The sequence below is a fragment of the Labrus bergylta genome, chromosome 18 (assembly GCF_963930695.1).
Source record: "Labrus bergylta chromosome 18, fLabBer1.1, whole genome shotgun sequence".
Taxonomy (NCBI): Eukaryota; Metazoa; Chordata; class Actinopteri; order Labriformes; family Labridae; genus Labrus; species Labrus bergylta.
The window spans coordinates 22150108-22171322 of record NC_089212.1 but is presented as its reverse complement, the minus strand read 5'-3'; the positions used below and the strand labels follow the sequence as shown (position 1 = coordinate 22171322).

Genomic DNA, 21215 nt, shown 5'->3' with positions numbered 1-21215 from the left:
TAGAGCTGTTGTGTGATCTAAAATCTGGTCTGGTGCAAAAACCCCAATACAGTCTATGGGGAACTACGATCTACGGTCAAAGCCACACAACTTCAGTCTGAGTGATATTACCTGAAATAAAACACAATATCAAATACAAAAAGGGAGTTATCTGCTTTTGCAAATGAGTTTTTCTTATACAGTCTAGTGCTGGGGTGGGCAACTGGCGGCCCTGGGGTCACATGCGGCCCCCATCAACCCTCAATTTTTACATATCAATTAATTGGAAACATGACAAAATCTGCCATGAAATCATGAAAACTTGAAATATGTCGACAACAACATTTGATCACTGGTTTATGTTGAGTTAAATTTGAGACATAATTGACTGTAATCATTGTTTGTATTCTACAATTTGGCCCCCTGGCAGTGAGAATTAAACAAATGTGGCCCTCGCTGTGACCCAAGTTGCCCATCCCTGATCTAGCGGGATTTAGTAATTGTGGATCATGTTATTGCGCCCTCTGCTGGCGGTCTTTTGGTACAACAACATTGCAAAAAAAAAAAAAAAAAATCCCAAAGCTGCATTCAAGAAGACGAGAAAGGTTGCTTAGTATTATAATCTATGAATGCGACCGTCGCCACAAAGCCATTCGGTCCATGAGGTTTTGTTTTATTTTACTTTACACATTGGGTTAACTTGAACACATAACTCAGAAATCGTTTATTAATATGCCGTTTATATAATGTTCACTAATTACAACCGGGCGGTCTTGAATGCGACTTGAGAGCGTCTGTTTACACTACGATGGTGACCGTAGGTAAGCAACTAACGAGCAAATATCGATATTTCAAATGTTTTAAATGTGACCTATTTTACTTTTGAGGTCATATTAAATAATATTCATACAGAAAAATACAGAAACCCCCCCAAACATGGCTTATTTAAAGGGAGATGGTAAAGCTAAGGAAGTAAGCCTCTGATGCTAAGCCTCCTGACTGTCCTACTGTTGCAATGTTGTTGTTTATTAATCCGATATTGGCTATGTCGCCGATAAACAAACGAGTCTTAACAGTACTAGCAGGATATTTAAGTGTGTCAGGGTGTGATATGTGATGTTTTTGTTGCCACAGTGGAGCTGCTGAGTCTCCTGCTGGTGTCAGCTCTGTGGGGCTGCACAAACCCTCTCCTGAAGAGGGGCACAGAGGGAATAGAAAATGTGACAAAGACCAACAGAGTCTCACAGCTCCTGGCTGAGGTCAAGTTCCTTTTCCTCAACCTCAAGGTAAATCTTGTTCTTGTGTGTGCTGGCATGAAATAATCTTACATCCTTACATCCATTTGATTTGTTTTAAAGGGGACAAAGGGGTGTTGTTTTTTTCAAACATATATTTGGGTAACCTGAGTGTTTACCGACCCGCAAAATGTTAAATAACCCCGTCAAGTCCTTTTGTTTGTGGTCTGCATAAGTCTTACAACACAGAGAAAAATGCTCCGTTTCAAATGTGCTCTCCTTGTGATGTCACAGTGGGATTCTGGTAAAAAAACACAGATCTCCTCCCCTCACCTGGTATCTCCACCCATTGACTCCACCCCCAGCCTAGAGCAAAGCTTTAGTGCAGGTCCGCCAATTTAAATCTCACTAGCAAAGGAGTGATGTCTGCTGGGAAAACTCGGGGGGGGGCTCATTGGATTTAAAGAGACACACACACCAAAACGCAGCTGGTTTATACAGGGTCGCAACCCTCCTCTGGTGCTTGATTCATGTTATATTTTGACCAAAGCACAGCACAGATGTTTCATTTAGAACACAGGAGACTGTTTGAAAAGGTGAAAAACAGGTATAATATGTCCTCTTTAATTCTTCTTCTTCTTCTTCTTCTTGCCCGTGTTGCTGCACAGTACCTGGTCCCCTTTCTCCTGAACCAGAGCGGCTCCTTGGTCTACTATTATACACTTTCAACCGCAGGTGAGACTCACTTCAAAGAAAAGGATTGTAACACAAGTCAGTACACCTTCTCAGAGCTGATATTTGAACTCGGCCTAGCACGGAGAGCACAGGTGTGGCTAATAACATTAATGATTCAATTAAGTGTGGCAGGCACGCACACCCCTGAGTCCCTGAAGTCGCTGACCCAAATGTAATGCAACCATCGCTTATATAATAGAAAAAGCACACCTGGGCTTTTGCTGCTAAAATGCTAAAGGCTGATTGGAGAGTCACAGCTTAACCCAGAATCCCTGCACAGCAGAGAGTTACAGAGGATATCTGGCTCCTTTTTAAAAAATGACCCTTTAAATGTTGAGTTTCAGGCCCCTCCCATCAGGACGTCGATATAAAGTACCATCATGTACCACCATGGCAGCAGCCATTAGTGAGATGAGCGAGACATAATGCATTAGAAAATTCTTTTGGAGCATTTTTAGTATCTTTATTGACCTCTGCACTTTTTTATCTTGTCTTTCCATCATCTTGTTTTTTGCTGACGACTAATTTTTTTATCTTCTTTTACTTACCATGTTTTACTGATTGGTGGTATTTTCTTATTTGTATCTCTTTTTTTTGTCATCATGTTTTGTCTCACTCCTTGTAAATCCACCTACGGGTACAAAACAAAAGCTACCTTACCTTACCTTGATATTCGATGTTCTCCACATCTCTTCCTCAGAGTTATCGCTTGCTGTTCCCGTGGCCAACTCTCTCACCTTCCTCTGCACTCTGCTCACTGGCAAGTTACTGGGAGAAGAGTTTGGAGGCAAACGTAAGCGACTCATTTTCTCTTACGCTACCTCTGTTTTCTGTGCCAGGGCAGTCGCACAGCAAGAGTTACCCTAAAGAAATGATACATGTAAGATGCTAAGGAGTCAACATGAAGCTATTTGCACCAGAAAAGAGATTCAAGCATGAATCATCTAAATATGGCTCTGCTGGCATGCCAAGATATTACTAACCTCCTTTTCTCCTCTCCTTAAAATAACACTCTACTGGTTGTGTTTTGTCTTGTTTGATTTTATTTTCATATCCTGCCACATTTTTCTCTCTGCAGAGGCTGTTGCAGGAATGTTCCTCACCATGGCTGGCATCACTCTGTGTGTTATAAGCTCCATCACTGACACTGGGAGGAAGAATACGACCCAGAGTGTAAGCTAACAGAGATCAGATTAAAGCGACATTCTCCAGGAACTTCAAGTGATTTATACGCTAGGGAAGCAATGAAGGCCAAAGCAGAGCTGGCACAGGACTAGAGAGGGCTATTTAGATTCAGACAGCTACTCCATGAAGCGCTGGTCCAGCTGGGAGAATTGTTCCTATATGAACTCAGTGTGAGCTCTGAAAGACTTTCTCTCACACCACGTTGAAGAAGAAGGGGAGGATGGTTCACGCAGGGTTCACCTTAAGGCCAGACACCATGTATGCCACTTGTGTAGAAGTTCCCTCAGTTGTTAACTTTTACTTTTAAGCGCTCTGTTGGCTTGCCGTGTGACTGGAATCTGCATAAATGCTATAGCGACCACATACAATACGACTGGTCCGATAAAAGGGGAAGCATTAAGATGTGACCTCCTGGAACAACAGCAGCATTTTACTGGGGCTGCGTTCTGTTTGCTTAGGGGCGGGCTGGACACAAAAGGGGACAAATTGATGTTAAGTTAGTGCATTCAACTTTTTTCCCCCCTCCCCCCCTCTTCTTCCATGCTGCCTTGTATACATCACTTATTACTAAAGTAGAAATACCTGTATGTTTTGTTTTTTGAGAATCAAAGGTAAACGTGACTTAATTTGACCGTGTTGTGTGCGCTGTAAAAAAATTAAACAACAGACTGTGTAGAATTCAGAAAAAAAAACACACTGTACATCGTACATACATTTTTTATTACCTCACAAAACATCGTACGGACAACTCTGTTACTCTTGCACTTGTGAAGCTTGTGATGTGGCTGTTGTTTTATTAATAAAATGTTGGCAAATAAAAATACCTCCTACTCTGATCTCTGCAATTCAAAATGCATGCAGCGTCGTCAAACATCCCAAAACATAGCTTCTTATGTACACACTGTGAATGTGGAATGTATTGGTTCGTTGAACTACGGCACATTGGATTCACAATGATCCCAGTTAAAACAGGCTGGACTCATTAAAACAAGACTTTGATTTCCTGCTGTGTTCGTTCACATTTCTGACTCGTAACATTGTCCAAAAGATAACAACATACATTCTAGTTCTGAACTTGGCTCAACATATCACAGTGACATTATTACCAGTTTTAAAGGTCACATATGATACTCCCTTTTAACCAGTTTAAACAAGTCTCAGAGCTCCCCAAAGACACATCTGTGAAGATCCACTCCTGATCCTGTATTTGATCATGTCTATAAACCCCTCTATTTCAGCCCTGTTCGGAACAGGCTGTTTCTGTGTCTGTACCTTTAAATATGTAAATGAGCTGTGTCTGACTGTCTCTCTGGAAGGGCTTGGGTGGCTCTGGCTTTCTCGCTCCATGTCCTATTGTTTATGGTGAGAAGGCAGACTCAGAGGGCAGAACAAACACCTAGCTGTGGGAGTGTCACCCACCTGGGGGAGGGGTTACTGCCCTTTGTGATGTCATGAAGGGAAAATCTCCAAACAGCCTGTTTGAGCACACATTTTCTGAAAAGTGGAGCAGGCAGAAGACGGAGAGGATGGACTTTTCTCATAACTGGGGGGTTTGTCGACAGGCTAGAGACACATATTAGTGTTAGAAATACATGGTAAGGGGAATTTTGTATAATATGTGACCCTTAATAAAACATAGACTGACTCATGGGTCATCAGAGGAACAGAAGTCTCGAGGTTATCTGGATGATTTGCCCTCCTCTATAAATGTTTCGTTCTCATCAGCCCTCCTGGTGATGGTTCTGTTCCGCTGCAATCAGCGGGGCGTTCTTCTGAAATTCCTGTTAGAAAAAATGATCAAAACCATCAAAAAAAAGCAATAAATCACACATTTTGCACTCGGTCTGGTTATGATGATGTCAAAAATACCAGTCATTTTCTTTTTTAATTGGATTGGTGTGTATAAACCTGCCTTGTCTTCCCTTTTTATTCCCTGAGAGGTAGACGACGACGGCCTTGAGTTTGTTGACGTCTGCTGCAGTGTCGGCTCCTTTTCAGAAAAGAAATAAAAACACATTGATTTTTGAACATTTTTGATTTAAGCAGTTCTGCTTAAGTAAGCTGCTGCAGGTTGTTTGAAAGCATGTTGGCAGGCTGCTGTGTGTGTAGGTGTGTGTGTGTGTGTACTGTACCAGTATTCCTGCAGCAGACTCCTCAGGCCTGGTTGAGTTTTCTGCCTGTTCCACACCTTCTTGCTCGGGTGACAGCACCTTTAGCGGGACAAAGAAGAAGATCAGCGTCTGAACACATTCATGCAGGACAAGTAAACTGAACCTCTTCATGAGGACAAGTGCATTGTGATGATGTCGATGTACCCACCCACTCATGTATACTGTACCTGCTTTCCATTGTGTTTGTGTGGGTGTTCCCCCTCATTGTGCTGCTCACTCTTTAGGATCTGTGCAAAAGAAGATAAGGTTTTATGTGTTTTTTTTATTTCAACATGCAGAATAGAAATACACCAATGGGGAAAAAGTCACATATCAAATATTCATTACTCAGCTGTGTTTACTATAAGCTATGCAAAGGGTGCCATCATGGATCCATCTTCTGGAATCAATAATTTTGCTCTTATTTATAACCTTAATGCTGTTTGACCTTGAAAATCAAAGACAGTCTTTTCTTTAATATAAAAAGGATTCACAGAGGCCTACCTGCGTTGTGTTTTGCAGAGGATGGGTTTGGTTGTTTAGCTCTTCGTCCTCCACTATTTCTGCAACTCTCTTAAAAAAAAAAAAAGGAGGGTCAGTTTTACCTCAGCTACATCAAATCACAGCATATTTAGTCTGCTTTTGTTGTGAGCTGTAGCACTCACCTGGTCAACAGGAAACTCTGTAGCTGTGTTTTCATCCTCGTGCACCTCCTCAGCTCCTCGTACCTCCTCTCTTTTCTGCCTTGCTGCCCTTTTGAATACGCTGGACTGGACTGTAATGACGACATATGAAATTGAAAATGAATGCAAAAATAGTAACACACTTTCTGCAAATATAAAAGAACTTAAAATAAGATTCATAAGGATGTGGGATCCGAACCAGATCCATTGCTGAGTGGTGGTCTAGGTGGCCCCCTGTTATGGCGGATCTTCACCGGCCTGGAGAAGAACATGGATGGCTCATCCGCTGCATCTCTCCCGCCGCTCCTCTGCTGCTGCGAGGCTGCCGGAGCTGCAGCTTCATCTCCTGTCGACTTCACCCTGCGACCATCCGACTGAAAAACACATGGACATGCCGACGTAAGAGCCCCATCTGCAGAACTCCTCACACTTGTGTATTAACAGTCCTTATTTAGCTCATATAGTGTGATTATAAGATTGTGTTTCTTTACCTCTGGGGAGTCGAGGAGAGCTGAGTCACTGTACTGGTCTTCTGGACCGCTTCCTGCTTTCCTGTTCTAGAAGACACAAACAATACAATGGAACTACGATAGGATATGATATATGTTTCAATTAAATACAGTACTTTAGAATACATTGGAATATGCAATATACTATGATACGCTGCAATACACGCTCTGAAATTCGATTAGTACATGTGACTGCAACATCCCAACACAAAGTTCTGCCTTATGTCAGTCAGCCTTTTCATACAAGGCCATCAGAGAAAGGAACAACCACTCCCAAGATCTAAAAAGATTTCCAAACTACCACAGTAAAGAATGGGATTTTGAGCAATCAGTGTCAGCACTGATCCTGGTAGGTGATAAATAAATAAATGATGATATGACTGGCTACGATACATAATAATATGTGTGATACAATACCACACGATATGATACCGCACCACACTCTGCGTGCAATATACAGGACATTGTTATATGGTGCGATATGATCTGATACGTTGCCATGCATTATGATATAACAGGATATTATACACTAAGATATGATGATATGATACCATTTGACATTATAACACGATGTGATTCAACAAGATACTTTACATTTGATTTTCTAGTCCATATGAAGGCTGTGAGGCTCAAGATCACCAATCAAAGACTTCATAACAAAACATTGAAGGTTAGACACTGAGTACCTCATTTCTCCTTAACAGCCTCCTCTTTCCTTGGTAATATCTACAAGATAAGAAAATGCACAGTCACGTTAAGAAAGTGAGAAATAGATGTACCTGACCGCCTGACGATTCTACATTTATTTAATCAATTAAACGATTATTTTAAAGAGCAGAGCAGAAACCACAGACGCACTCAGACACACATCTTTGCACACACTCACAAAGGAGGACCTTGCGACAACAATACCTCTCTGTCGCTTTTGAAACCAACAGCTCCACATATGGAAGTTTCTTGAACTTCTCAGTTCCCACGGCAACGTAGCAGTGGCCAGTCTCCAGCTCTGCAGCTGAGGCCACAGTCAGTCCTTCCAGGGTGCACAACCTGATAGAGCACAGGGTTTAGAAGAGGGGGGCGGGGGAGGGGGAGGGGGGCGTATTTACAGGTCTGTCTCTATTTGTATTCCACACAGTGCATGTGTGTATGTGACCGTGTCACTAACCTGCGGACAGCCCCCGTTCGTAAGCTGACCTTCTCTGTGACCAGACTCAGGATCTGCCCCAGGTCCTGCCGCATGCTCCGAGGAATGATGAATCGGAAGGGTGGACACAGGAGATCTCCATTACGGAAAACACTGTTGAGAGAGTAAAGCTTTTTACACTTTTTGATTCTTTTTTTTTTTTTATTGTCTTATATTAAAACTTACGGTACACTGAAACAGTCATTAATCAGTGTAAATGTTCCTCTAGTCCAGACTGGATCAGATATAAGAGACATGGACGGCCCAATGAAAACAATTCTAAGGTTTAGCATTCACACTTTAATGCAAGATTCTCTTTTTGTTTCCCAGTTGAGTTTACTGCTTGGCCTCATTGAGTGATATTAATAAAACATTAACATACAAATCCAAATAAATCATATTTTGATAAACACTTTTTTTTTTTCGCTTAGTGAGATTAAAAAGCAAGATTCACCAAATTTAACACATTTCCTCTTGAGGGGAGTGTAAATGTGTGTACCAGTTCAAGGCAAAACAAACCAACTGTGATCAAGAAAATTCATTGAAATCCATAGATCTGATGTTTTTAGGTGGCTCCAGAAGGAAAATTAAGGGAACAGGACAGTCATCACTGGGAACAATGAATCTTAGTTCCCTTTTTTTGCAGCTCTGTCTATAGCATTTTGCAAAATGAAGCTCTGTACAAAGTCTCGTATGAATTTGTCCTGTAGCTGTCCCGATCGCAGTGATGGAATACTTGAAGGGTAGACATTGCTAGGCCACTTGTGAGACTAAAACACAGTCAATTTGGAAGGTAATCTTGATGTGGTTGTTGTTGTTTTTCACATTGGACTGCTGGAGCGTCATATTTGCTTTTTCTTTTAAAGTCCAGATGTCATCATGGGCATTAGGGATATGAGGAACTATACGGCTAAATAGCTTTTTTCATCATATACACCATACATGTGAGTGTAAAATCTGAATCTGAATCTCAGCTGTTGATGATTACACTTGTGTGTGTGTTTGCACGGGGTAAACAAACTTACTGTAAGATGCAAGGTACAGGTATAAACTTCCTCCATTTGGCTGACACGTTTGGCCTCTGTGTGAGTTTGGCCTGTATACAAAAAAAATAAAATCTCAAGAATAGCAAATCTACAAAACATCAACAACAGCAATAGTGACAACTCCCTCCTCAGATTGACACCATCCGTTCCCCGTCCTGTTACACATCCATCACTGCAAAATCAGTTATCTCAAATGCATAACAATGACTGATTAACTATTCTGCTCTCGTCAGCTCGAGTGCCACAGACATGGAAAATGACGTCACTCCTAGACCTCTCCGGTGGCAGCACATTCACATGCGACACGCCATGATGTGACAGCTGCTCTCGGAGCTGTAACCCATGATATCCCATATCAATCAAATCTGGAGCCAATATATCCGTGCGTGAAGGACACAATCAAGACTGAAACAGACATTGAATATCCTCCCTTATTGTTTTACTTTGAAGTGTCAGACTCTGAAAGCATTTACAGTGGGGCTCTCTGAGTTGGGTATTAGGCCTGCCCGGGCATGCACACAGCGTGGTGGAGGCAGAACCTTTTGTTTCAGCAAGAGGGATCAAAACCGACTCCCATACGGGCACACTTCCTGCGTCGCTCCACAGCAACCACAACAACACAGGCATGTAAGACTTTAAGAAAACCAAAGAGTACACTTTCTAAATGGCAGACACCCAAAGGCACATGCAACAACTAACTCTCTCCACTCCTGTTTTTATGTTTTTCACAGACGTATAACAGAGAAGGCTTAAGACTTCTTTTTCTGCCAGCTGGTCAGAATATAGAGTGAGCTCTTTTCAGCATGAGTGGCTCTTTGTGTGTGTGTGAAATGAATTCTGTGTGAAGGTTAAGAGCGCTTCAGCCTGCATAATACAACCTTCATCATCATCATGCTCCTCCTTCCTTTCATCGAAAAAAAGGAAAAGATGACAACAAATCCCTTTAAGTTTTTTTTTACTGTCCCATGAGCATTTAAAATGTCACATAGCACCGCCTGAGTGACTGCGGGATGGACAGCTCGATCATTAACCCATTATATCTGGTAATTACCATGACAGCTGGTGACATCACTGGGACGGTGACCACAGAGGTAGACCTGTGCACACCCACAGAGTGCTTCTAATCCATGCTAATGCTAACAATACAACACAATGAGTCATCACAAGTTTAAGGCAAATATGAGATTTTTTTTCTGTCAACCATTTTCATGTTTGACTTGGCACAAAGGTCTAACGGGTGAACTTGTTCCTGCGTGGCGGTGCATTCCTTCTTGGTTAGAGGTGGATTAATGAATGACGTAGCAGTGTGCTGTTGGTCTTAAAAAGAAAGCCGTCCACTTAGAGCTCGCTTTTGCTGGTTAAGAAACAGCCTGAAATGAATACTGATGCCTCTTTTCATGAGCTACTGAAGCAAACAAGACCATCAGAGATACTGCTGACTATTCATGTATGGTTGTTTTTAAGATCTGCAAACTGCTGTCGTCAGGTAGCTGTTGGATCAAGAGATTCACAGAGAGGTGTACGATATGTTTGACTTTTAAAAAAGGTAGCAGGATGAGATTTTTCACAAGTAAAAAAACTACTTGCACATGTACAGGAAGTGATCAGTAAGATGTAGTGCTTTGGTGTGGCACAAAGTTGACAGAATTACATCTACAGAAGCTTTAGATTAAAATCCTACCTGGTATTCCTCTCGAGGCACTGGCGGCTTTTTCGCTCCTGTGTGGAGGTAACTAAACATCGAAACAAAAATGTTAATAAAATAGAAACCCCTGTTCCTAAAAAGAAACTGCAAATTAAAACAATCTAATAGGTCGCTTACTCACTCCAGTTTCTTGAACCTCTCGAAGCCAGCAGCCACATACTGGGATCCGGTCTGCAGGTCCTGCAGGTCGGTGACCCTGTGGCCCTGTCTAGGGGTGTACAGGGTCCTGATGGCAAGCGGAGCACCGATGCTCTGGGTCACTTCATTCAGGAAGGCCTCCATGGTGGCCACCTGTCGCTGGTTCACCACAAACCTGCGCCCGTTGTAGAAGGGGTCTCCATTCCTGTACACCACCACGCTCTTCACCGGAGGCAGGACAGTTGTAACTGCTGTGCTGGCAGCCATGTCTGAGCCAGCAGTTACTGTCAGAGTTCACACATATACACACACACACATTTGGAAAGGCTGCAAAGTGTTCTTCAAGCCACACAAATTAAAAAAACACTTTCACTTATTTTAACTTTTTAAATCTTAGCTTTGTATTTACTGGCAATCCTCATTCATATAACATTTCCTTGGTCACACCTTACACAGAAACATGATCTTTGATTCACACACACACACACACACATTCTGCTCGACACTCACAAGTCCGACCAGAAGCCAAAGTGAGGAAAAATCGTAGGAGAAAATCAGTCCCTTTTTGGTTGTTGTGGTCGGTCTGGACTCCCACTCACCACGTTCTGCTCTCTCTCTATCCCCCCTCAAACACTCCACTCCACTGACGGCGGTGAGTATTCCCTGGTTGCTATGGCAGCGTGACAGCAATGACTGGCTTTTGTGGGCCAAACCATCAGCAGCAACCACAACAAAAGAGACGGACGGAGGAAGAGAGAATGGGTGAGTCGTGGTTTTGTAAGCTGAAACAAGAAGATAACTCTGGTTGTCTGTATTAAAAAAAACAAAAAAACAGAGTGGTATCCCTTAATTTTTTTTTTAATCCTTTTAATTGCATTTAAAGTGAAAGGCAACCACATTTAAATGCCTCTTCCCATGGGTGCTCTTTATACCAAGAGGCAACAGCAGCTTCATATAAGTCAGTCATGTGAATATTTGTAGGTTGAACCACTTATGTGATGACTAAGAGTGATCTATGCGCTGTGATCCTGACACAAACTTGTTTAAAGCCAAGGACACCCCCCCTTGAATGAGTCCTCTCCCTAAACGACAGATACAACCTCTACCCCTCCCATTCAATGCAACAAAGACAATATCAGAGCAACCACACATATGAAGACAAAAACGAGCAAGAAGAATCTTTAGAAAAATAATTTATTTATTTATTATAGGAGCAAAAAACATACAAAATGTACAAGTTTCATCAAAAGCATGATAGATACATGTAAAGGAATGTATTCACTGTGTAGAAAACAACAGCGTAGACGGACAGATGACACTTGAGTGAGCTTAGGCCTTCAGTTCAGATTACTTCAGCTGTCATGATATGCTCAGCCGGCTCTTCAGCGACAAGTACTGTAGAGGAGAAGGAAAACAAAACAAGCGGCAAAACAATCATTATACGTTTGTTTTCCACCAGGTAATTATTTAATATGTGATCGAAACTCCCAGTGGAACTCTACAAAGGTGTCGGATTTTTATTTGGGAAATGCAACGAGTTTCTGTGCACAACTTCAATAAACCCCTGCTGTCCCTGAGTTCACTTCAGGTTTACATCAAGTCCTCGTTGTGCACATTACTCTAACTGGTTGGCACCTTTACGCCCTTTTGGAGCTGCAGGGTACTTCTTGGAAGCAGTGAGGAAGGATTCACGAGGACATTCATTTTGTTAAAAATAAACGAGGGCTTTCAGTTGGTACACAGCCTGATTGTAAAGTGTGGAGGAAGGCGAACATGTGAGGGATGCGAACACGTTAGAGATTTATGCACTTAATACAGAAACTGAAGGGAAGACAGGCTGCTGAATCAGAGACACACAATCAGTGCTTGTGAGAATGAGAAGCTGCTGATGCTGCAAACATACAGTGATCATTCTTCCATTATGGATATTTACCATGTAGGTATTTTGTTATGCTATTATACAGATAGTCAAATAAATCCAGTCTTTCAGCAGGAGACTGCCACTGCTGAATAAATGTGAGGAAACACTAATTCTTTCCCTTCCGCCATCTTACCTTTTTCCTGCTGCCAATGGCCTGTTGGAGCCACAGCAGCTCCATGGTCAGGTTGTTCCTATGGAGACGCAGAGCCTCAGGGGTACTGGACACCTCCTGCACAGAGCCATACTGCTGGGGACCTGAAGGAGGGACGGTTAACTCAAGATGACGGCCGAAGTCTTTTCATTTCAGGAGACAAAACAAGTCAAAATGATGTATTACATATTAACACTTTTCTTGGTTCCTGGTAAGTGAAACACTTCTGAATGATTGAAATACAGCACATGTGATGCTATTTCTCCAATCTTACTTTCACTTTCTTGCAGCTTCTCAAACACTTTTATGTTTTTAAGTTAAATCTATTGATGCTGTCAACTGATTTTTGTAAAAAAAAAAAAAAAAAGCCCTCCATTCAATAATCATCAATTGTTTTTAACATGGATATGTATAGTCCTCCTTCCATCTTCTCATTTAAATCCTTCAATAATTCATCTGTTTATCAGCTATACATTTTGCAGCACCCACAATTTTTTTCAAACCAAACAAAACATTAGCTCCAGCTCCTCCAACATGAAACCTGTCACACTTATAGAACCATATTATTTTGAATGGGAGTGCAAATGGGTGAAGTATCCCTTTAAGTGTACAGGTCTTACCTTTCTGAGAGTCACCATAGTTTGTGTCCAGCTCCAAACTGCTCCAGACAGTGGTTGAGTCTCCTGTGTTCTCCATCACTCCTCCATCTTTATCCCTGTCTATGGTCTGTCTCTGACCCTCCTCGTTCCCCCTGACTGTGCTGCTGGGGATAGAGTCCTTAGTAATGGAGGCATGGCCTTTGGTTTGAGAACCATCTCTCTCAGCTTCTATCTTCTCCAGCAGGACATGATGATCTCCATCCTCTGATAAGGGTGATGATGATGATGATGATAGTCTCTGTAGACTGTCACAGATGTTTGGTCCTGGATTTGAGGGTCTACTTGCAGCCTCGCAGAGTCGTAGAAACGGCCCGTCCTGTAGAGCAAGAGTAAAGCATGAAAAAGCACAGAGGTTATGATTAAATCTCAGTCACTAACCACCTACTTTCCTGGGAGCTCTTGAGCTCTCTTAGGCTCCTCGAGATCGTTGGTTGACGGCCTGCCAGAACAACCCCCACCCTCTCCCCACCGGATTGTTGATGGACGGCTTGCCTCCCTGCATCCCCTTGCTCCCTATCCCTCTTCCTGCATCTTATCCCATCTCTCCCCCTATCCCTTTCCAAGCCCGGCACAGTCTAGGCCTGTGAAGGCTGTTTCGTCATGAGACGGGGATCCGGCCGAAGATTTCTGCCGTTTAATAAGGCAGTTTTTTCTTACCACTGTAAATTTTGCTGCTTTGCTAAAGTGCTCATGATGGATAGGCTTTGTAATCTTTGTAACATAGCAATAAGTAAGGTCTTTTACCTGCTTTTTGTAATGTTAACAGACAAAGAGTAAGGTCTTTTTACCTGCTTTTTGTAATGTTAACAGACAAAGAGTAAGGTCTTTTTACCTGCTTTTTGTAATATTAACAGACAAAGAGTAAGGTCTTTTTACCTGCTGTTTTGTAAAGTGTCTCGAGATAACACTTGTTATGAGTTGACGCTATACAAATAAAAATTGATTGATTGATTAAATCAAACTCTCACAACAGCAAAAAAGTGACTTACAGTGTCTGTAAAGTGGGGGGAGGGGAGGACAAGAGACTCCCTCCACTCTAAATGAACCAAACCTCCATCAATCTCTTCCACGATGTCTTCAAAGTCCTCTTGAGCACGACGGACTTCACGTCTCACTAAGTATCCACGTGCACACGCCTGACAAAGAGAAGAGAGTTACAGTAACCATGGAAACGACAACGTTCTAAATGACGTAAGGAACGTCAACAACTAACGTTACGCCTGACCCGGTCAGCGGACCGTTTTCCCCAAGTTAGCAATCGCAGCTAATTTAACGACAACACAATTGACGGGAATTGCCGAAAGGATAGAAAAAAAGCAATTCGGCGGTTTCCGTCTTGAAACTTTCTTTACCTGAAAAAAGGCGAGTATCTTCTCCAACTCGCTCCTGTCCATTGCCATGGTAACATGGCAGCGGAGAGCGGGAGATGAACTCAAACTTTGAAATTAAGTTCCGGGTGATGACGAAACAAAAATAAAAGCCTCTTTGTATAATTTTGAAAATAATTCTTTAACATGTTTAGTTCCATGCTTGTTATTTGTCAGTCAGTAAAATACAGTGACAATTATTACAATCAAAATTGCAAAAAGAAAATGTAAAAAGTAAAACGTAAAACGGTTGTTTCGTAAGGGGTGTTTTATTTTGGCAAATCCGGGCGGAAGTGACCTATTGTTGGTATGCCGGGGGTTCAATTTGTAATGTTGCTGCTTCAAACATGGCACTTTTTCTCAAAGTTTTCCACCACAGCGGATGAAAAATGAGCAGTGGTTCAAATCAGAGGACTTTGTTCCAGACGTGGGGGGCAACAGCTCCTCAGAAAAACGTTGTTCAACCGAAGAAAGATGGAAGAAAAGCCGCAGGACGGCGCAAAACAACCCAAAACAACAGTTCACAGGTAGCTCCTACACATCCTGCTCGAAATCCTCTGTGGACTCAGTTTGGACAGGAGCCGGCGTCAACGTCAGAGGACCCGAAACCTGCGTTTGAAGATGAAGACGACGACGATGACTTGATGTTGGTTGCTGTTTATGAAGCTGAAAAAAGCCTGGAACTTGATAACGCAAACTGTCAACATGACAGCAATGCAGGGACAGAGAGCACTGCCCTCTCTCCCATGCCTTCAGGTGGACACACATATCCTGACTTTCCTGGCTTTGACAGCTCCTCTGCTAAAGTATGGATTTACCCCACCAACTATCCCCTCAGGGAGTACCAGCTGAAGATATCAGAGGCTGCCCTGTTTGCAAACTCCCTGGTTTGTCTCCCCACCGGTCTGGGAAAGACTTTTATAGCCTCTGTGGTTATGTACAACTTCTACCGCTGGTATCCATCGGGGAAGATTGTATTCATGGCTCCCACCAAACCTTTGGTGGCACAACAGATCGAGGCCTGCTATAAAGTAATGGGGATCCCCCAGGCGCACATGGCTGAGCTGACAGGTAACAAGCTTGACCCCTTAACACAAATCCATCATCTTTTCTCTTTGGGCCTGTAACAGGAAAGAGCTCGTCCTTTTTGTCTTGCAGGGAGCACAGCAGCAAAGCAGAGGCAGGAGGTGTGGAGAACCAAGCGGGTCTTCTTCCTAACCCCGCAGGTCATGGTGAACGATCTGTCTAGAGAGAGCTGCCCAGCTCAGCAGATCAAGTGTGTGGTTATCGATGAAGCCCACAAGGCGCTGGGCAACCATGCCTACTGTCAGGTACGGACACAGACACAGACATGCAGTGCAGTCTTATGTCACTCTGAAATATATTAGGCAGTATTTAACTTTACAATTGTGGATGTTATCGTGCCATAAAGTGAAGTTAAAAGAATTCCAACACTCGTCAGGCTAATGATAATCCAGCCAAAATATTTCTGCACCAAAAAAAATCTCTTGGGGAGTGACCATAGAATGTAAATATTAATGGACGAAGCCCGAGTGATGTCACCCATCTGTTCCTGCAGGGGGCTCATGAGGCTCACTGGCAGCAGCCGCCATGCTGGAAATCCTGTCTCAGCCTAACGACAGGCTGAGAGCTGAGACGGGTTTGAAGCCTTCTGACAAACTGTTACATCGCGGCAACCTGTCAATCATGTCAGCTACGCGCCTAACTATGGATAACGCTTATCGTTCATAAAATTAAGACGGATGCGTTATAAAAAACAAATCAGATCCATTTCGTTTTTTTTTTTTAAACCAGGCTGAAAACATGTTAACGTCTGCTGTTTGAGTGGGTTTATTTGATAGTTGTGTGTGTGTGTATGTGATTTCCGGGGCTTCAAGTGGACACTCAACGATCTGCAGGATTTTGCTCTTCCACATTGGCTTAATTTTTTTAAGACCGGAGGTTGGCGCTTGGGAGTGACATTAGTATACCTTTCATCTCACTTTGTCTTGATTGCTGAGACGCTGGTGTAAGAACGCATTTCACAGCAAACTACTGCCATGACTGTAGCTAGAACTGAAGCTCAATCATATCATCTTAAAAATCCTATAGGAGCCTCTGTTCACTGTTCAGGTGTTTTGATAGTGAGTGGGACGGCATGATTTGACAAAATCCTGTACCACAAGAAAACTTTACCAATATCGGGTTGGCTCATAAACCATCGTCGCCAATGCTGCCAATCAATGTGCACTTTTGTACGATTTCCCCTCAATTTTATGGTTGTTTTTATACGAAAATAGATACTTAATTGATATAACAGAAAGTTTACATAATAATGAAATCTATCAGGTTTTCCATAAAAAACACCTAAAACTATTTGTTCAGTACGTGGACTATCCAAAGTGCTATCCAGAGTGCTAACAATGTCCTTCATCTGCTCTTCTTCTCTGTACTTTAGGTCATCAGACAGCTTGCCAGCCAAACTCTGCAGTTTCGCATTTTGGCTCTGAGTGCAACACCGGGGGGAGATACAAAGGTACAAATTCTAAACATGATCTGTTTCTGATGATGTTTTTTGATGATTATTTAATCTAATTCCATTTGTCCTCTCTTATTTCCTGCTCCTACAGTCGGTGCAGTCAGTGATCTCGAACTTGCTCATCTCCCACATCGAGCTGCGTTCAGAAGAGAGTCCGGACATCCAGGCCCATTCGCACCAGCGTAACGTCGAGAAGGTGGTGGTTCCCCTGGGAGAGGCCCTCTCAGCTCAGCAGGCACGCTACCTTCAGGTAGGCACAAGACATTTGTCATATTCAACTTTAACTCCAACCCAGAGTTTTATTTTTTGTGCAAAGAAATGTCTGACATAACATGCTGCAGTTAGTGGATGTGATGAAAGTCACTTTTTTATACGTCAAGGAGTCAAGCACATTGTGTGTGTGTGTGTTTCTTTCACAAACACACAGCAAAACAGGGAAATTCAAACTGCTTGGTTTAGTGTTGAAACATTCCCCTTTTGTCAATGTTTGATTGCTCCTGTCATATTTTGCAGAGCATGACTCGCTTATCTTTAAAGTGCTTTGCTGCCACCTTGTGGTTTCAGTTTGCTCGCTTCTGTTTGCAAAAAGAAAACCTCAGCTTCAGCCGTCTCCTCAGCATCACATGTCTTTCCCTCTCGCTGTGTGGTTCATACTAGGTCAATTAACATTACATGGATTGATTTCTCTTGAAAGCAGCATCCTGTCACCCTTGGTGGTCGGGCTTTCAATGCTGGATGACTGCATGGGCCTGGATTATTAACACACCCTGCAGGCTCGCTCCCTGTCACGAGTTGACTCACTGTCTGTGTGTATTGTTCTGATAATGTGCAGCTACACTTCATCTCAACCGACTGGAATGTGATATCTATAATTCAAAGTTTAGTCATATTGTCTTAAGCCTCTTTTAGTCTTCTCTTCCTTCCTTCCCTTATGGTCTGTTTTTTATTTATTGTTAGTAATAATAGATCCCTTTGTGCTTGTTGTTCACATTCACCTCATATTATCCTGCTGACCGCATGGCGTCTGCAGCCCACTTGTCAAACACCATTTCCCAATGCGCCCCCTTAATTTGACCAGACGGCACACAAAATAGACACAACAATGTACTCGGGTGTAGAACGAGCATGGCTGCAGTCATTCAGGCAGAACAAAAATGACTGTTGAGAAAATCATAAAAATGAACCAGTCATGCATGTTTTTTTCGGCTGTGTGCTTTTCATTCAATTTTTGGGCCAATTTGATCACAGACATTAGAGAGTATTCACCCACTCAACCACTAAAACTAGCCTCCTCCTGTTGTCCCTGGTCTCAGCTTTGTGATTTTGATTGTGCATGGATGGAGCTGTTATAAATTATGTGTGGAAGTCAGTAAGCATCTAGGCCACTGTGTCCAGGCCTGCGCAGATACATCAGTCATAAAATGATACACTCTGTATCTGATGCTTTAATCTACCACTCAGGTTTTTGTGGCATTCAGTGTAAATTAAATGTAGTTTTTCCCGAAAAAAACAACCAAAAAAAGGTTTATTTTTTTTCCATTACAGTGCAAAGAATCAGGTGGAAAAATGCACAAAATGTTAAAACATACTTCTCTGTTTTTATATTTAGATTATATTTACCTTGGGCACGGCTGCCAACAAGATGCCATTTAAAAAAAAAAAAAAAAAAAAATCTGTTTTCCTCACAATGATTTCCCCCACATCATTGTATCTGCATCAGACACCATATGCAGTGTTCTGTATGTGCATTAGACTGTAATTGTGATACACTGTCATGTACAGTATGTGTAACCCTATTGTGAGAAACTCATCAGGTTACCAAACTACAGTAACCGAGCACCAGTTCTTCTAGTGAAGTGGAATATGCTGTATATTTCAGAACATAGTAGGGCGTGGCCCCCTTTTGTTAGCAACATTCAATATCAGCACGAGGGAGGAATACCCTGTAGAAATATTCTGTGGTAAGTTTGGTACCAACAGATATTCAGTCAGAGATTCCCTTTAATCTTGATCTTGTGCTCTTTTGAAGCTGAAGTGGTTTTCATTAGGGCTCGACTGATATCGATGTTGGGGAGGGAAAGAAATCCTCTCTCTCTCTCTCTCTCTCTCTCTCTCTCTCTCTCTCTCTCTCTCTCTCTCTCTCTCTCTCTCTCTCTCTCTCTCTCTCTCTCTCTCTCTATATATATATATATATATATATATATATATATATATATAGAGGCTGATATCTTTCTTAGATCTGTTCAATCTGTTGAGATAGATAAAAGTCAAACCTGAGTAGAGCAGCAGCAGCGTACAAATCAAAACGCTGATGAATGCTTTATGCTGAAACGCTGCTGCTCTACTCAGATTATAAACGATGTTAATCGGCTGACTTTTCTGTTTTAAGTCTTTTTGCAGCCGTGCACCTGAAGATTTGTTACTGTTTGAGAGTGCTCCTTTTTCTGCCGAACAAACCCAATGGAAGATAGGAGACAAGCACATTATTATGGATCAAAGAAATCTATGTTAGCTTAGAGTTTCACAGTTCAGCCCACTTAAAAAAGAATGAAAGAAAATGTAAATCCCAGCCTATGAGGTTCTAAGATGACGATACCCTTCACCTGGAGTGCCAGTAAAAGGTCAGGTTTTGGAATGGGGGCAGGATTAGTGGTCTGTTAGTATTAAATTAATGTTGGAGGGGTTGAAAGTTAACAAGGATCCAACCACGAGGGAGTTAATGTGATGTCAAAGTATTTGATACCTGAATTGTAAGGTGTTTGGATGATAGTGTTCAAGTGAAAACCTTCCTTAACAGAGGACCAGTTTCTGATATGGGCTGAGGTTATTTTCTATCAAGATGGTTTCAAAATGAGAGGAGGAGGAAGAGGAAGAAGAAGAGGAGGAGGATTCTCATTTTGATTTGATGTGTCATCTGCATAATGAATGACAATGTGAATTCCACTAGCTAAACTAACAAAGTCACAGTCTTGCCAGAGGCTCCAGTAGGAAAAACAATGGACTGTTTTGGAAGTAATTTGAATAACATGTCAGGATGGATCAGGCCAGTTTGGACATTATCTAGTCTTAACGGCTCAGGTCGTGGCTCTCTCACTATTGTAACTTTCTCAGCCTGATTGTTCTGTAGCTTTTACAGATCGATATAAGATACGTCAACGTTTGAATACCCTTATTTAGGTTTTAAATTTACAGCTGTAAAATGAAATGGTAGAGCGCCGTAGCAAAGGCTGTGAAGCCCTGTGGTTATAAGTATCTAATGACATCTGTTATCTCTTAATGACTAGAAAGCTTACGGAAAAGTAAAAGTGGTTCTTTCTCCTGCTGGTTGATCTGTGGTGCTGACTAGTATTAAGGTGTTGCATTAAAATGCCTGAGTGTCTTTTTTTTCTCTCGGTTGAGTCATCAGCAGAGCATCCAATCTGTTGTAACTGCTCATGTATTAGGACTGAGTACTCCTCTGTTTAGTATATCATGCCAGCACTCTCACTTTATCATCCTCTATAGTTAGTGTTTGCTTTGCTCTGAATAAGAAGAACTAAGATTTTTGAGAAACATTAATTGTATCCATATTTGTCCAAAGACATGCTCGTTAGGTTATTTGGGCGACTCTAAATTGCCTGTAGGTGTGACTGTGAGTGTGGCTGGTTGTGTAACCCCGCCTCTCGCCCAATGACAGCCCCCCCCCCCCCCCCCGAACGGATAAAGTGGTATAGATAATGGATGGATGGATGTTGAATTTTAATCAAATCAGCTCTCTAAAGGCCTCCTTTGCTATACCTCCTGAGAGTTGCGATTTTGTCTAAAGGACAAAAGGATCCTTTACCTGAGTGTAGCCTTGGCAGCATTGTGTTAAAATCACGTTATGCATTTCTCCCGTAGAGCTACCACTTACCTCTTTCTCCTCTCACCATATGTCACTCTTTGTCCTTCTTAGCCTCTTTCTCTCCCTCTCTGAGCAAAACTCAACACTCCACCTGCATAATAAAACACACAGCTGTGTGTATTTTTTTATGCAGGAAAGGAAAAGGAA

General features: G+C 42.2%; 4 protein-coding genes across 6 annotated transcripts in view; 2 read left to right on the top strand and 2 right to left on the bottom strand.

Annotated features, from left to right (window-relative positions):
* The first annotated feature begins 660 nt into the window (after positions 1-660).
* On the top strand, positions 661-3970 carry tmem234 (transmembrane protein 234). Its single transcript, XM_020642702.3, has 5 exons — positions 661-800; positions 1114-1265; positions 1883-1949; positions 2650-2742; positions 3028-3970. Exons 1-5 carry the CDS (start codon positions 788-790, stop codon positions 3129-3131), a joined length of 429 nt encoding a protein of 142 aa, XP_020498358.2. The 5' UTR covers positions 661-787; the 3' UTR covers positions 3132-3970.
* A 137-nt stretch (positions 3971-4107) lies between these two features.
* dcdc2b (doublecortin domain containing 2B) lies at positions 4108-11180 on the bottom strand. 2 transcript variants are annotated; one of them, XM_020642712.3, is made up of 15 exons: positions 11059-11180; positions 10532-10832; positions 10387-10438; positions 8685-8755; positions 7642-7773; positions 7389-7523; positions 7163-7202; positions 6459-6524; positions 6167-6341; positions 5950-6059; positions 5789-5857; positions 5473-5532; positions 5267-5344; positions 5047-5124; positions 4108-4915 (listed from the first exon to the last, which is right to left on the bottom strand). In XM_020642712.3, exons 2-15 carry the CDS (start codon positions 10813-10815, stop codon positions 4856-4858), a joined length of 1410 nt encoding a protein of 469 aa, XP_020498368.3. In that variant the 5' UTR covers positions 10816-10832; positions 11059-11180; the 3' UTR covers positions 4108-4855. The 2 variants fall into 2 exon arrangements, with proteins under 2 accessions (XP_020498368.3, XP_065822693.1); XM_065966621.1 differs by lacking the exon at positions 11059-11180 and having other exon boundaries at positions 10528-10706.
* Positions 11181-11723: 543 nt separating this feature from the next.
* iqcc (IQ motif containing C) lies at positions 11724-14739 on the bottom strand. 2 transcript variants are annotated; one of them, XM_020642721.3, is made up of 5 exons: positions 14632-14739; positions 14269-14415; positions 13241-13595; positions 12603-12763; positions 11724-11943 (listed from the first exon to the last, which is right to left on the bottom strand). In XM_020642721.3, the coding sequence occupies exons 1-5, from the start codon at positions 14677-14679 to the stop codon at positions 11908-11910; spliced, it is 747 nt and encodes a 248-aa protein (XP_020498377.2). In that variant the 5' UTR covers positions 14680-14739; the 3' UTR covers positions 11724-11907. The 2 variants fall into 2 exon arrangements, with proteins under 2 accessions (XP_020498377.2, XP_020498378.2); XM_020642722.3 differs by having other exon boundaries at positions 12603-12724.
* A 162-nt stretch (positions 14740-14901) lies between these two features.
* fancm (FA complementation group M) overlaps positions 14902-21215 on the top strand; it is a 52077-nt gene continuing 45763 nt past the window's right edge. The window contains exons 1-4 of the mRNA XM_065966365.1: positions 14902-15717; positions 15805-15977; positions 17105-17182; positions 17277-17435. Coding sequence (XP_065822437.1) covers positions 15036-15717; positions 15805-15977; positions 17105-17182; positions 17277-17435 — 1092 coding nt within the window. The 5' untranslated portion in view covers positions 14902-15035. The remainder of the gene's footprint in view (positions 15718-15804; positions 15978-17104; positions 17183-17276; positions 17436-21215) is intronic.

Excerpts from the sequence above, each read along its gene's own strand:
- tmem234 (XM_020642702.3), top strand. Across the intron at positions 1,266-1,882 it reads TCCTTTTCCTCAACCTCAAG|TACCTGGTCCCCTTTCTCCT; the intron begins GTAAATCTTGTT and ends GTTGCTGCACAG. Across the intron at positions 2,743-3,027 it reads AGAAGAGTTTGGAGGCAAAC|AGGCTGTTGCAGGAATGTTC; the intron begins GTAAGCGACTCA and ends TTCTCTCTGCAG.
- dcdc2b (XM_020642712.3), bottom strand. The coding sequence starts at position 10,815 with ATGGCTGCCAGCACAGCAGTTACAACTGTCCTGCCTCCGGTGAAGAGC. Across the intron at positions 7,203-7,388 it reads GTTTCAAAAGCGACAGAGAG|ATATTACCAAGGAAAGAGGA; the intron begins GTATTGTTGTCG and ends CTTATCTTGTAG. Across the intron at positions 5,125-5,266 it reads AGTCTGCTGCAGGAATACTG|GAGCCGACACTGCAGCAGAC; the intron begins GTACAGTACACA and ends TTTTCTGAAAAG.
- iqcc (XM_020642721.3), bottom strand. The coding sequence starts at position 14,679 with ATGGCAATGGACAGGAGCGAGTTGGAGAAGATACTCGCCTTTTTTCAG. Across the intron at positions 14,416-14,631 it reads AGATACTCGCCTTTTTTCAG|GCGTGTGCACGTGGATACTT; the intron begins GTAAAGAAAGTT and ends TCTCTTTGTCAG. Across the intron at positions 12,764-13,240 it reads CTATGGTGACTCTCAGAAAG|ACTTCGGCCGTCATCTTGAG; the intron begins GTAAGACCTGTA and ends TGAAATGAAAAG.